The 15,571-nt window shown below is 42.5% G+C and overlaps 1 protein-coding gene across 4 annotated transcripts in view; it reads left to right on the top strand.

Moving 5' to 3' along the window:
- Positions 1 to 15,571, top strand: part of ERICH3 (glutamate rich 3) — a 109,950-nt gene that overhangs the window by 12,207 nt on the left and 82,172 nt on the right. For all 4 annotated transcript variants that reach the window (XM_019528395.1, XM_019528391.1, XM_019528394.1 and 1 more), the window contains exons 2-3: positions 12,127 to 12,220; positions 13,987 to 14,112. In XM_019528395.1, the coding sequence (XP_019383940.1) occupies positions 12,127 to 12,220; positions 13,987 to 14,112 (220 nt within the window). The remainder of the gene's footprint in view (positions 1 to 12,126; positions 12,221 to 13,986; positions 14,113 to 15,571) is intronic.

The raw sequence follows: 15,571 nt of genomic DNA on the forward strand, positions 1-15,571 counted from the left end.
GTATGGGGTGGGGTGGGGAGTAGTAAGATTGGGAACATAAGCACTTTTCGACTGGTAACTGGAGGATTATTTTCTTTAGGAAAATCATGTCCTTTCTCCCACTAATTAAAAGGAAATACTGTTCCAGTGAAAACTATAGACTTGTGTGATCTCTTGCTCCAGCCTGAGGAAGCTTGTGATGAAAGTGAAGAAGATTCAAACCATACTACTGTTCACTTCTGAAATGTCAAACCCTAACAGAAAATACTTTAATGTTTTAAAGCTTTAGCTTCTGAGTGATGTGGCACAAACCCTATTATTTGAGACATTGTGGAAAAGACTGACTACAACAGCAGAGCTTTCTTCAACAGTGAGCAATCAAACATTGGCCTTTTGGTGATAGAAGAAATTAGTGGTTGTCCTTTTACGTTGGGGACCATTTGATAATAGAGTTACACTATTAACGACCATTTCCCCCTCCTGAATCCATAGTCACCACTGCTTGGTTTCCAGTGGTTTCATTAGTCCCCACTGGGAAAGGTGGTGCAGACAAAAAGGTCCATATTTAAGAACTGTTATCCAAAAAGCCTTTCCAATCTATAATATTTATGATTCTTCTCTACTTTCAATTTTGTTATAGACACTTCAGCTTCTTTTTCTCTAAAGGTCTGAATAAAGGCTGTTGCTAAATTCCAGAGATTCAGAAAAGTGGAGATGTAAGTTAATATTAAGAAGACTTTGAGTCTAGCTAAATAATCTGTGGAAGAAGATAGTGACTTTACACTGCACATGCACAATTACTGTGCCTGTCGTCTAGGTCTGAAAATGTGAAGACTTTTGTTGTTACATTTATTTTCATTAACTCCTGAAAAAATCAGTATTGTCAATCCCAAATATGCAAGAAAAATCATGAATTAAATACCAGGTTATCGCAGTAGTCATTTAATAATCATGAATTCTTTCTTAAATAGTGCTTCCTGGGTTGCTTAAAAATTGTCTTCTGCATTTGAGCCATTAGTGTTTACACAATATAATTCATGATAGCCAGGCCCAGGAACTTACTTTTGTTTTACTGAAAGTTCAGATTCTGATACGTAACATGATCTCAAGAGTTTTGGCCTTAAGAAAAATGCCAAATATTGCAAGGGTTATAATTGCAACTAACCTATAAATAAATGCAACCTTTCCTTTATACTCCTGGCCCAAATTCAGCAGTCCATATATTCAGAAGATCAGTGAAATATGGTCAAATGCCAATTTATGCTCCTTTGATGTCCTTCATATAGCAGTTTTAGGTGGTATGTGTGTGGGGCTCCTTAAGTACTTTATGCATACTCCCCTATAGTAATAATTGTAAATACATGTATATTAGATCTGCTTGAGGTCAATTTTGTCTAGTTGCCTCTCTTTGTCATTGGCCAATATTAGTGATTCTGAAACTTTTCTGATGCAACTAGTAGCTAGAGAAAGCTTCCATCTTACCTCCTAGGCTAGGGACATATTCAAAAAGCCTAAGCCTGAATTGATTCAATCATTACAGGTTAATCTAATCGGGCTAGGCTAAACTGGTTTGTAACCACATGGACATCCCCTCTGGACCAAAAAATTCAGTCAAGTGCCTGGAGTGGCTCAGTCTAAAAGGTGGTGGGGGGGGCGGTGCTAGAACAGCCCTCCCTTCCCTTCAACACTGCTGAGTTGAGGGGGGTGTTGCCAGGCCCCGGCAGGGCTGGGGAGGGGTTCTCCCCTCTCCTGAGCAGCCAAGCATGAATGTTTATCACCCCTAACTCAGTGTTTAGCAACCCATTAAGAAAATACAGCCTCTCTCTTTAAGCTGTTCTTGAACAGCTTTTCCAAGGAAGGGCATTACCAGCTACCTGCTGGTTAGCCCTAAAATCCATGTCTGCCTTTGTTGTTCCCACAGCACAGACTGTAGCCATCATGTGGTATGCTAGCTAATGCTAAGAGGTGTCTGTGTAAAGCAGAGATTGATCCAAATCAGTTAAGTTTGATACTGCATTCAACCAGGTTTATCTCAAACCAGTTTCAGCTGTTTTCAGACTGGTTTATGTGCACTGAACATCTGTTCTGTTACAGGTTTAAACCAGTTTCTGATCACTTAAACCAGTTTATGTGTAATGTTTGTCCCTAGCCCTATCATTAGAGGCTGCACTGCACTCTGAAGCTAATTGATAACTCTTGCTATAAATCCTTACCAGTGTCAATCTAACCCAAAACCTACAGCGAAATGATATTCTTCCTTCATCTTTCTTGGTTATTTTCCATGCTTTCTACCTCCACAACCTGAAAACATTTTTTGAACCTTATCTCTAGACATGATTAGTGAGTTAGCTGGAGCTGGAAGCAAATAGTATCTGTGGGCTGTCTAGAAAAGGTAACGTGAGAAGACTGCCGCTAGTGCCCTCTTCACAACACTGAGCACATTATGTTTGTGCCATAGTCATCTATCAGCAGCAGGGAACACAAAACCTAGTCTGATATTCAAGCCTTTCAGTAATTTGTGTGCTTTTGAATGAAAGGCCCACATTTCATTTAGTGGATAAGGTTTTGCCTCAAGTACACTCCACATGAAAAATGTACATTTACACACAGCCCTTTTGGAGTGCTGTTAGAGTCTGTTCTATTGATATAAATGGAAATCCCTTTGTGCCAGCCTAGACCTGGTACGGTCCACTCTTACTTTTTAAAGTAAAGTCACCATTCTTTGTAATGGTGTCCATTTGAAAAGGAAAGGCAAGGCTGTGCCCTCTTGTGAGCAAGGGTTTATAGAATTGGCCCCATAATCAGTATTTATGGCATCAACTGGAATTCAGATGTAAGTGTCTCAACATGGGATATTTGGTATGGTTCAATTGCATGCTAACATCCCTTTAGAAGTCAGATATCAATCCAGACAGAAAGCACAGCATTTGGTTGGAAATTATGACTGGTCCAAAGTCCAGTGAATTCAATTGGATGCTCTCTGATGATTTCAGCGTGGGAGCTGGATCAGGCCCAAAAGCATCGCTTTCTTTTTCCCCAAACACCCATTTGAACTTTGGAATGGATTCAGCACTGTTGAGGAGCAGGATGTTCATATTTTAAATGAGACTGTAGAAAATAAATCTACTGAGGGGCAAGATTGCTACATCACGATGCAGTTTGAGATTGGTTGTATTTTATCTAGTTATATGGTCCATGAAATATTAAATGGAAGGAAGTAAATAAAAGGATATTGGGTTAAGTTTCTCATCTGCCTTTACTAATATGGTATACCTTTGCCAAGTGATACTGTAAGTCAATACTTGGCATAATTGCTGTAATCTGGCAGTTTCAAATGCAAACAAGGGATAAAGAAAATAACATAAAACAGTTGCTATAGTGCCAGTGTTCAATCACCATGCATAACAGGGTAAACTAAATCGTCTGTTTAAAGTTTAATTTATCTGGTAGAGGCTACCTGTGGGATTATTGTGAAACCAAAAATAAACTGCCTGTAAATCCACCATCTTCGTCATATTATTATCAGTGTTTCTCTCTTCCTGAAGAGCTCTTTTGTATACAGTAACTCATCATGGTATATTAGAAATTTGTCCTGTTTAAACCAATCATAAGTTACAGGATGAATGCACAGCAGACTTCAGACTTAACCCTCCATGCCATATTGATCATTCTTTGTATAATAAAAATGTTAGATGAAATAAATGTGCAAAAGGTTCAAAGCAGTTTACAGATATTAATGAATTAAGCCCAGCTTCTCCTCAGGTATATATTAGTAGGTCCATTTTAAAGGAGGAGAAATTGTGATACAGATGTGTTTAAACCCTCTTTTAAAAATATTTGCTAGTTAAGGGTGCCTCAAACTTTGATACCCAACTTGGGATGCCTTGGGTTGGAGTTCACAACTCCTGAGTACCTGCAGCTCCTATTGGTTTCAGATGGAATTATGAGAATTCAACATGAATCGGGTATAGGGGTATACGTTGGGTCATAGGCCAAGACTGCATTGTGCTAGTCAACAAATTGGCTCTCTTTGCTCTGGAGAGCTTGCAGTCTAAGTTTCCGGTCTCTCAGATCTTGAGAACACATTATGACAAAAGCTTGTTGGCGATTCAGTTTCTTTTGCTTGCAATTGATGTCATTCTGCCAAGCACAAAAGGCCTTGCACTTGTGGTTGATCAATTCTTTGACCTCTTGGTCATTCTCATTAAATCAGCCAGATGTGGACAACGTGCAGGAAACAACTCAAGTAATTGGAGAAGTACCATCCACACTGCCTGTGGGAGATCTTTCAAATCCAGTGGGAAGGTAGACACACCAACATTACCATCCTCTTGCAAGCAAACACCACAAGCATCGAGGCAATGATTATCCAACATCAACTTCACTGAGCCAGCCATGATATCCTGATGTCTGACTCCAGACTCCTGAAGCAAGTTTTATTTTCCCAGTTCAGTCAAGGTATAAGCTCAAGAGGAGGGCAGAGAAAGTGCTTCAAGGATGTTCTCAAGGCCAGCTTGAATAAATGCAACATCAACTCATGGGAGACTATTGCCCAGGAGCACCCCAAATAGTGGAAGAGTCTGCTGCAAGGATCCCAGTACTTTGAAACCTTAGGATAAGAACAGGAGATGGAAAAGCGGGAGCAACAGGAACAGTGTGCTGTAGACCGGAATCAAGAATCCAGAGCCACCCACTCCACCTGGAAACACGTGTCTGAGTTGCAACAGAGTCTGTTGATCCCAGCTTGGCCTTGTCAGCCATCTTCAGAGCTACAATCATCCTAGACTGCAAGGGATTGCCAAAGATGGCAAAAGAAATATGGGTTTATGCCTTTTCCAATAAAGGTTACTATTGCACAGCACTGTGGGTAGTGCAATATCTCATTCTTTCTAGCCTGGAAAAACTTGGTTCTTGAAAGGCAAATGACAGTCTTGACACGTAACTGTCTGCTGCTGTACTGGGTTTGAAGAGGGTCTTTGCCCAGCCTCTTGAGCACACAGCATATTCCCTGGTAGAGGACACAAGAAAATAACAGAGGGCTCTAACTTGGTAACAGTCCCAGGGAATGAGGGAAACTGAGGTTGGAGTTAGCACTTTCTGGTTCTGAATACACACCTACAATCCACAGCATGCCAGACCAGTGGCGCATCAGGAGTCTGAGCACTGGTAAGAAATTAGTATGTTTATTGGGCTTTTGCACCAGGTTCTCAATGGCTTGCACAGTTGATTTGTTTCCTTATTTAGCTTGAGAGCTTTAGATTTGTTGAACAGATCTCATGATTTTTCTGTTCAGTGTAGAAGCTATGGTAAAGAAAAAACAAACAGCAATTTTATCCTTACCAGCTACACTTGAGATAGTCCAGAAAGTTTGCACCTGGTGGCAGCAGACTTAAACATATATCGCAATAACATTTACTTTCTACCCTGTGAATGTCACAGAAGGTGTGAAAATGATTCAGTGCAGAATAATATGAAGAAAAGTTGTGTGACATGCAAGCATGCGTGCATGTTTAAATAATATATATTCTAAGCTTATTGAGGTTCACTTTAAAACATTAAGGCTACATCTCATCCTAGTGTGAAGGAGTTTATTCATCACATACAGTGATTAGGTCCTGCTAGATTTATAGCCCAATGCAGGATGCATTTATTTAAGGAGGGCTTTCATCATGAACATAGTATCATGACAGCCAGGCAATATTCTCCCCTGGGTAACAGCTAATTTAGCTATATCCCAGTTGAGAAGGCGGTTTACAATATGGAATAAAACTTAAAACCTTTAGTTTTTTACCCCAAATATCCCAAATCTCATCTTGACCTTCTGCTCACAAACAGGGAAGAATGGGGAATGTAGAAGTGGTTGACAACTTGAGCAGTAGTTACCACGAAATGATTGCATTCAGGATCCTGAGGAAAGGAAGGATGGAGAGTAGCAGAGTAAAGACCCTGAACTTCGGAAAAGCAGACTTTGACTCACTCAGGGAACTGATAGGCAGGGTCCTTTGGGAGGGCAGTATGAACGGGAAAGGAGTCCACGTGAGCTTGATGTACTTTAAAGACCTTAATGAGGGACCAGGAATTATTCATCCTGATGCATAGGAAGACTAGCAAGCATGGCTGAAGACGAACTTGACTTAGCAGGGAACTCTTCGGTGAACTAAAACACAAAAAGGAAGCTTACAAGAAGTGGAAATGTAGATAAACGACTAGGGAGCAGTATAAAAGTATTGCTTGGGCATGGAGGGATGAAATCAAGAAGGACAAAGTACAATTGGAGTTGCAGCTAACAAGGGACATGAAAGGTAGAAACCCTTCTTGTTACAAGTATGTCAGGAACAAAAGGAAGATCAGGGAAAGTGTATGTCCCTTACTGAATAGGGTGAAGCAACCTAATGACAGATGATGTGGAAAAGGCTGAAGTATTCAATGCCTTTTTTTGGCTCGGTTTTCACAGGCGAGGTCAGCTATTAACTACTGTACCTCACAGCATGGTTTGGGGAGGATCTGAGCAGCTAATAGTGGTGAAAGAACAGGTTAGAGACTACTTAGAAAAGCTGGACATGTACAAGCCCATGGGCCTGGATGCAATACACCTGAGATGCTTATGGAGTTGGTTGTTGTGATTAGAGAGCTGCTGGCCATTATCTTTGAAAACTCATGGTGACTGGGGAGGTCCCAAACTATTGGAAAATGGCAGCTATATAGTGCCCATCTTTAAGAAAGCGAAGTGTTGACACTGGATTTGGACCCAGCAGCTATACCTTTGTTCCCAGTGGGCACAACCCTCAGATTGACCACAACATCTGCCAGTCGATAATAGGCGAATTTATTGATACAGAGTAAGAACAAAAAAGCAACAATACAAACAATCAAACAATTCTATATCTACCAACTCTAGGGCTGTCATCAGAGTCAAAGTACATCTGTTCAGGATGCAGGCTCCACTTTGAGGCGCTCTCTCTTGGGTGTCAGCAGTCTGGAGGTGGAATGTCGAGGCCCACAGCCCCCCTCCAGTGCGGTGCATGACATGGGCTGCTGGCATGTGCCCTCTGTCTGTGGCAGCCTCGAGGACCCTTTCCAGGGGATGGGGATGGGGATAGGGGACCCCTCTCAGGGAGGAGAAGGAGGAAGACGACAAAGAGAGATGGATAAGACAAAGGGAGGGACCCTTTGTTACACTCAAGTCTCTGCTTTTGTATTCTCCTTCCCCTTGATGACCCCTGATGACTCTCCATCTGTGGCTATTTCTGGTTGGCTGTGTCTTTGTGGTCACACTTCCACGTAGCCTTCTGGGCCTTCTCCTAATTTGGTGTGTTCCCCCAAAACTGAGATTTAGGCCCCCCTGCTCTCTGAGGGCTGGTTGCTGGTGTCACTTATTTTGTGTTATGGGACATACTTCCTTTGCTTCCCAGGCTATTTCCTAGACTGTGTCCTTGTTGTGTTAGACAACGCGTCTGCCTTAAAGGTTGTAATCTTGTGTTATGGTAAGCCCCCTTTCATTCTCAGACTGGGTCCATACTTTGGCCTTGTTGTGCTAGACAACCCATCTACCTCCAGGGCCATGAGAAGCTGTGTGTGTGTTTCCCAAGCTCTTTAGAAATTCAGTTAAAACCTGCTGCCCATCTTGACCCCTTATAATGCATAAATGTATACCTATAAGACAATTCGCCAAAAACAGACCTTTAAATACCATTTCTAAGCCAATAGGAAGAAGGAGCAACTGGGGAACTACAACTGGTTAGCATCACCTCAGTCCCTGTAAAAATCATGGAGCAGGTCCTCAAGGAATTCATTTTTAAGTACGTGGAGGAGAAGGTGATTAGGAACAGTCAGCATGTGGATTCACCAGGGTCAATTCATGCCTGCCCAACCTGATTGCTTTCTATGATGTGATGACTGGCTTTGTGGATGTGAGGAGAATAGTGGATGTGATATACCTTGATTTCAGCAAGCTTTCTGATATGATCTCCTATGACATTCTTGCAAGCAAGCTAAGGAAGTATGTGTTGGATGAACGGACTATAAGTTATGAGATGTAGCCGTAATGTTTTTAAGTGAGCCTCAATAAGTCTATTATGTTCACACCTTCTGTGACATTCATGGGGTAGAAAGTAAATGCTATTATGATAAATGGCTTTATCATTGGGCTCAAAAAGTAGTAAGCATTGCCTTGATGTCTAGTTGGTAGCTGGAAACAAGTAGAGTGCCCCAGGTGTCAGTGCTGGGTCTGGTTTTGTTCAGTATCTTCATCAGTGACCTGGAAGATGGGATGGAGTGTACTCTCAGCAAGTTTGTGGATGACACCAAGCTTGGGGGAGTAGTAGATGTGCTGGAGCATAGGGTTAGGATTCAGAGAGACCTAGACACATTGGAGGATTGGACCAAAAGAAATCTCCTGGTGTTCAATAAAGACAAGTGCAAAGTCCTTCACTTAGGATGGAGCAATTGCATGCATTGGTACAGACTGAGAACTGACTGGCTAAGCAGCAGCTCTTCAGAAAAGGACTCAGGGCTTACAGAGGACAAGAAGCTGGATATGAGCTAATAGTGTGCCCTTGTTGTGAAGAAGGCTAATGGCATTCTGGGCTACATTAGTAGGAGTGCTGCCAGCAGAAGGAGGGAAGTGCTTATTCCCCTTTACTTGCTACTGATGAGGCCACATCTGGAGTAGTGTGTCCAGTTTTGGGCCCCTCATGATAGGGAGGTTGTTGGAGAGTCCAGAGGAGGGCAATGAAAATGGTGACTGGACATGACTTAGGAGGAGAGGCTGAGGGAACTGGGCTTATTTAGTTTCGAGAAGAGAAGACTGAGCTGGTATTTCATAACAGCCTTCAGCTACCTGAAGGTAGTTTCAAAGAGGATGGAGCTAGGCTGTTTGTGGTGGCAGATGACAGAACAAGGAGCAATGGTCTCAAGTTGCAGCAAGGGAAGTTAATATTAGATATTAGGAAAACAATTTTCATTAGGAGGGTAATGAAACACTGGAACAGGCTACCCAGAGAGGTTGTGGAATTTTGCTCCTTATTGGCTTTTAAGACCCAGCTAGACCAATCCTTGGCTAGGATGAAAAAGCTGGGGATAGTCCTGCTTTTAGCATGGGGGTGGACCTCCTAAGGTCCCTTCCAACTGTAATTTTCTATGATTCTATGAATAGCTTTGTTACATGCACATTGCAATGGTGAGAGCATTACAAATACAGATGTTCTGTAAAAATGTAAGGAAATGCTCAGAAAGAATGCTAAAGCTGAGACAAACCATTTAGCATTCTTGGCGAATTGCATCCCATACTGACAACTTGCATGCTAATTTTCAAATCACTAAAAATAAAAAATGGCCCGGGGTTTATTATGGAAACTGAATCATGTTTTTTTTTTGTATATACTAGTGCTAGATGAAAGCTTCTGTTCATACTCTGTGGACTGAAAAAGGCAGCTTTTCTGGTCTGTTAATGGTAGAACATTATCAGCACAAGAATAACATGAAGCTTCTGGAGAAAGCCGACAGAGAATTCCCTATTTGTAGGAAGACTCTAGTGGAGACAGCGTATCTGCCTCATTGCTTCCTTCTATCCCAACTATAGAGGGAGGGAACATATTGGGGGGGTTATGGGAGGTGGGAGGGGTGTGAAGCAGAACTCCTGGGCTAGGGACAGACATTCAAAAAGCCTGAGCCTGAATTGATTCAACCTTTGCAGGTTAGTTTAACCTGGCTAGGCTGAACTGGTTTCCAATCATACAGACAGTCCCTCTGGACTGAGGAAAACCAGGCACATACCTGCAGTAGCTCAGGCTGGAAGCTGGGAGGAGTGCTAGAGAAGCCCTCCTTCCCCCTCCACAGAGCTATACTGAGGGGGGCATGGCCAGGTGGCAGCAGTGTTCTGAGTGGGGGGGGTGAACCCCCACCCTGTCTGCAGTCCTAGGCTTTTCCACGTTCACTACTCAAGGGGTGTGGGTGTTACCAGCCTGCAGTAGTGAGCTAGCACTCTGAGGCAAGGGTGTGTGTGCAGTGCATGCATCTGTTGAGGATACAGAGCTTTTCACTTCCTCTCCCTGCTTCTGTATACTGTCTGCTAGGGCTGTGCGAAGCTTTGGTCCCTGAGTCGATTCAGAAGAGAATCGACCCAATTCAGTGGCCAAATCTCTGAATCTGAATCAAATCAGAGGACCCTTTAATCTGTCTGAATTGTATCAGAATGCTTCGAATCGATTTGGAAAGATTCAGTGATTTGGGCATAGAGATAACTTAAATGTTTTTTCTACACACCTCTAGGTACCAGACAGCTTGTGAATGCTGTGATGGTGGCGCGGATGGAGCATCCCACAGAAACATGGGAAACTCCCAGTGTGTTCGGCAGAAGACCCGGAAGTGGACCAGAAGCACTTCCGGTCACTTCCGGGTCCACTGGAGAGCGTGTTGGGGGGTCACCCTGCACCTCCCTGGCTTGGCAACTGGTACCTCCTGGGTCTAGGGGGCACCTGGGGTCCCCCCGCAGGTGATCGCTGAGCTGGGGAGACATGGGGGTGGGGCACAGTACACTCCTCAGTGGACCCGGAAATGGACCGGAACTATTTCCGGTCCACTTCCGGGTTTGCCGCTGGGCGTGTGGGGGGCACCCCCTGCACTCCTGTGGGATGCTTCATGTGCCCCAGCATCGCAGCATTCACGAGCCACACCTGGTACCTTCAGGTATGTAGAAAAAACATTTAAAGCTGTGTCTATCTCTGAATCATCATCGAATCTTTGGATTCCACTGAATTGAATCGAGGACAGTGATCCGAATCAACAAATCTAATCACTGTCCCCGATTCAGGCTGAATCTGAATCCAAATTGAATAGGGCCTGTTTCACATACCCCTACTGTCTGCAGCAAACTGACAGGCAAGCAAGCCGGAGGCGGGCGGGGGGGCTGATAACAGTGTTTATCACCCTTATCTCAGTGTTTATTGCCTCATTAAGAAAACAGAGAGACATTGCCAGCTATCTGTTGATTCAGCACAGATCCAGCATGTGGTCTGCTGGCTAATACACAGACACCTCTCATCAAGGCAGAGGGGAGGGGGGAATTTGTACTTAGCAGAGAGTGGTGAGGGGGAGGGAGAGGGAGCAAACAGCTCTTCTCAAACAGCCTTTCCAAGGAAGAACATTAAGCTACCTGTTGATTAGCTTCAAAAAGCCTGTCTGCCTTTGTCTCTCCCACAGCATGGACTGTAGCCAGCATGTGGTCTGCTAGCTAATGCCAAGGTGTCTACGTCAAGTAGAGGGGTTGGGGCGAATAATCCCTGCTTAGCAGGGAGAAGCCAGGCAGATGCAGAGGGGAGGTGTTAGCCCTACTGTAGAACAAAGAGCCCTGCCAAGCCCAAGAGCATGCTGGGATGCTGGGGGACTCTGGTTTATCTTAAACCAGCAAGGGGTCTGGGACAGATATTGCATAAACCAATTTGAGCCAAATCAATTAAGTCTGATACTACATTCAACCATGTTTATCTCAAACGAGTTTCAGTCATTTTCAAACTGGTTTATATGGACTGAACAGGTTCTGTTACAGGTTTAAACCAGTTTCCGATCACTTAAACTGGTTTATGTGTAATGTCTGTCTCTAGCCCTGAACAATGTGAGGATGCCTTTTCTTCCACAAATGTTAAAGCTATTCCCTTGTAACTCTCACTTGTACCAGGGCCAAGCATTATATGAGATCAGGTAGCTCCAGCTAAGTCCTTGACTGTTCCCCGTCTCTATTCACTGTTTTCAAGGTCCAAGTGGTCAGTCTGAAATTTGACCTCAAATTCTTAATGTTCATTGGTGCTATGGGCAGGATATGGATAAACAATTTCTTACATAGAAAAACCCATGTGGAAACATTATTTGAGCAAGTTCCATATGGGAAACATTGGTTAATATTTATCTAATTTTGGAGCATGTGAAGAGCCGGTTCATTGCATTTCTAAAGGAGATGTAAACTTCTTGTAGAGTTAGCACCGTTTAAAGGGATTTCTTAGACAAAACATCTGGGACAGTTCGTTAAGAGAGCACTGTATGTACCTAGGCTTGTCCACTGCAGATTCTTTGTAACTGACAAGAGAGCTAATGTAATGATTAAGCCCTGGCTTCTTATAATGTCTCCATAGTGACTACATTTCTTGGTTTCAGACCACTTGCAACTTACAACAGCCTCACAGACAAACACTTGACTGGATACTTCAGCAATATGAGGATAAGACGGCATCTCCACCGATCAGGGCTGGTAGGTTTCAAATCTCAACCTTTTTACCCAAAGGATTTTAGTACTGTCAGTTTTTGTAGTCACAAAGTGTTAAACATGGCCTGCAGGCCAGATCTGGCTCATGGAGCTATGTCAGCAGGCTCTGTGGGGCCTGCTGCTGACATCTGGGGTACAGAGCTCCCCTGGGGATGGGGCCATTAGTGGGAGGTGAGTGTTGGCTGTATTAACCTCTACAGCTCCATGCTGCTGCTCATCCCACTGCTGACTTGGCTTGTCCTACCACCAAATCCATGTTCAGATCCATCCTGTAAGGATTCCTGTGGTCTAGACCTGATTTGAGACTGGCTGAGTTTGACACTCCTACTTTAGCTCCTTAGTAGAGGTAAGGTCACTGCTTTCAAAAATTTGTCAACTAGCTGAACACATGAAATCACACCATGACAGCATGATGTAATGTCATCACTTTGCATTTTCATCACCTCATTAGTAACCCTGCCAATAAGCTAGCATACTATGGGTCTAATGTGATCTGGAATCCTTTAAGTATAGTAATAGTTGAGGGATACAGAGCTATATTGCTAGAAATGGGATGATCCTATAGAACAGAGTACAGGGGCTAATCCTGACCTGGTCTGTTACATGCAAAGTAGCCTCAGGAACACCAGTGGGAGTTTAAGGCAGTTAGTATGTCGCAGGAAGTACTTGACATACTTCAGAATTGGAGACCAGAAGAGCTGAGGGTGCTCATAGTTTTGTGTGACTGGGCCATAAAAATGTCACTCATTATTAATATGGGTATATGGGTTATAAAGCAAAGTTTACTGGTTCCATCTTGCTATGAACTCTCAAGCCTACACAGTAGATATTATCTGTCTATCTGTCTATCTATCTATTACTAGATATCTATATATCTCTATATATTAATTATGGTGTGTGTATGCATAGGCTTACAACTCGTTCACTTTTTCCCTATTTAATATTATATTTAATGGTATTAGGTTAAATTAGTAGATTGCAGAGACTTAAAGGGAGGACACTGCACTGTAAATATAGTGTGAAACATTCAGACAAAGAAAAGAAAATGTCATATTTCCTAATGAGCCACATGGGGAATTGTCTGATCACTGAGAATTTTAAATGATACTTGCAGCAGTATAAAACTGCTTTTGACTGAGCCTTGAATGGTTCACAAGGAAGTAGTTATTGAAACTGGGGTATTAAGAAACATAATTGCCTGTTATAATACAACAGTCCATATGGCTTTGTGGTATTGGAGACCCCTAGTTACATTTTACGTGTAAATAGTAGCTAACCTTGGTGTAGGACTAAGTTTGGGGCAGCGTTGTAATAAGTCATTATATGTGAATAGCACCATATTACCACGTAGTAATGCTTCAACCAGTATCTCTGTCACTGTGTCTCATATTTTAGAGACAATATTTTTCTGGATGCTTATGTTGAATCAACAATGTTTTCACTAGTTCTGGCATTAATTTGAAGGTCTCATTGTGAGAATTTGTAAGCCTTTATTATACAAAGTTAGATTATTGAATCGTTTTAAAAGGCAGTATCAAAACATCAAAATTACATATAAAATACATTAGCAAATGGCTCATTTCAATTGTATTTTATATCTCACTAGTAGTTTTAATACCTAAGGGGGGAACTTCATTAAGGTGACTATAATAGGTACATAGCAAAGGATTTTTCCTCTCATTCTGCGCATGGTTTGTTTAGATTCCATCTTCTTTTTTTCTGTATGCTTTCCTTTTATTCATTCATGGCAGATCTCAAGAAGTGGAAGAATAATATCAGAGAAAGAATATCGTCTCAATGTGATGAGGAAGGATCACCAAAAATATGTTCGGGAGTGCTTAGCTCAGGCCATATTTCACAGGGTCCTTGACATGGAGGTAAGTGTGTATTATCTACTTCATAAGACTTTTTGAATAATTACCTAGCCATGCCTAGATGCTGTTCTGTAGTGTTGGGTTGTTTTTAATGTTATGACCTGGTATTTCCCCTGAGAAGTGTATCCCTTTGTGGGGAGAAAGGCAAGGAGCCACCATTCTTGTGATTGCAGCAATAAGAATAGTTTTGGAACACCGCCTAACCCCAGCACTCATCCCTCTCTGTGCCCAATATTTTGGTCATAGAACAGCTGTTTAACACTTGACAAATAAAGCTGCAGGCAATGGCAAGAAGAAGGGATAGAGTTGCCCATCACTCCCAGATAGGGTTGTAAGGAGGCTCTTTATAGGATCAGATAAAATCCAGTCATGTGCCAAATAGTAAAGGCACCTTAGTGTGTTGTTGCATATAAGCTTTAGGCTGAACTGAAAATCTGAACTTCTCTAAATTGGCTTTCCATGTTTCTCTTAACTGTATTGGTCTGCAATATAGCCATTCCAAACTCCCTAGCCCTCACCATCTGTAGCTCAATTTCCAAGCTCTAAAAAGAAAAAGAATAAAATTAGTGACATTTGCTTAAACTACATTATCTCTACAATTGCACTGAATTTGAGCGTAAGCTCAGCACCCTCTTTAAAGATTCTGGGTTTTAAAGTACTCCCAAGCTTCAACTCCAAATTCTGAGTGGTGGCAGAGATGTTGGCATTTAAACAGCTGTCCTCTTTGCTGTAGTTTGTTGTGCTGGCCAACTTAGATTCCTGACTAAATATTCCATCAGTGACTTTTTAACTGGCATAACACCTAGGATAGGCATGTAATCTGATTGGTTGATTCAGCCCTGCTCCATGTAGCTTGTAGTCACAAGCATTAAAATATTTGCTCCAGTCTGGTCCCTGAGACTGAGTCATCTTGGCTCACACAAACATCACAACAGTAGAGTAGGAAAACGTGTCTTTTGAAATGTGTAATTTATGTATTACTTAACTATATAATGCATTTGCATCTTTTATGACATGTTTCAGACAGGGGTCTCAATAATCTTCTACTAAAATGCATAGCTGGAAAAAGGGAATAGTTATTCAGCATAGGTTTTGAGAACTAATCCCATTTCTTTCCTGAGTGATCTTCTGGCAGAGGTGGAGAAAGCTGTACCCAAGCTCCCCTGATAGGGGCTACGTAGATCAGAGAAACTCCCAGACCTACAGAGTAGCTTATCTGCACCTGCACCAGGTCTCTGCCCCCCATCCCTCTCACCACTCCCCATTAAGCAGGGATCCCTATCCCCTCTGTCTTACACAGACACACAGCATTAGCTAGCAGACCACATGCTGGCTATAGTCCATGCTGTGGCAGACGGGACAAAGGCAGAATCAACAGGTAGCTGGTAATGTCCCTCTGTTATTTTCTTAATGGGGTGATAAACACTGAGTTAGGGGTGATAAACCCTGTTATCAACTCCCT

The sequence above is a fragment of the Gavialis gangeticus genome, unplaced genomic scaffold, assembly GCF_001723915.1.
Source record: "Gavialis gangeticus isolate Ggan-Ray unplaced genomic scaffold, GavGan_comp1, whole genome shotgun sequence".
Lineage (NCBI taxonomy): Eukaryota > Metazoa > Chordata > Crocodylia > Gavialidae > Gavialis > Gavialis gangeticus.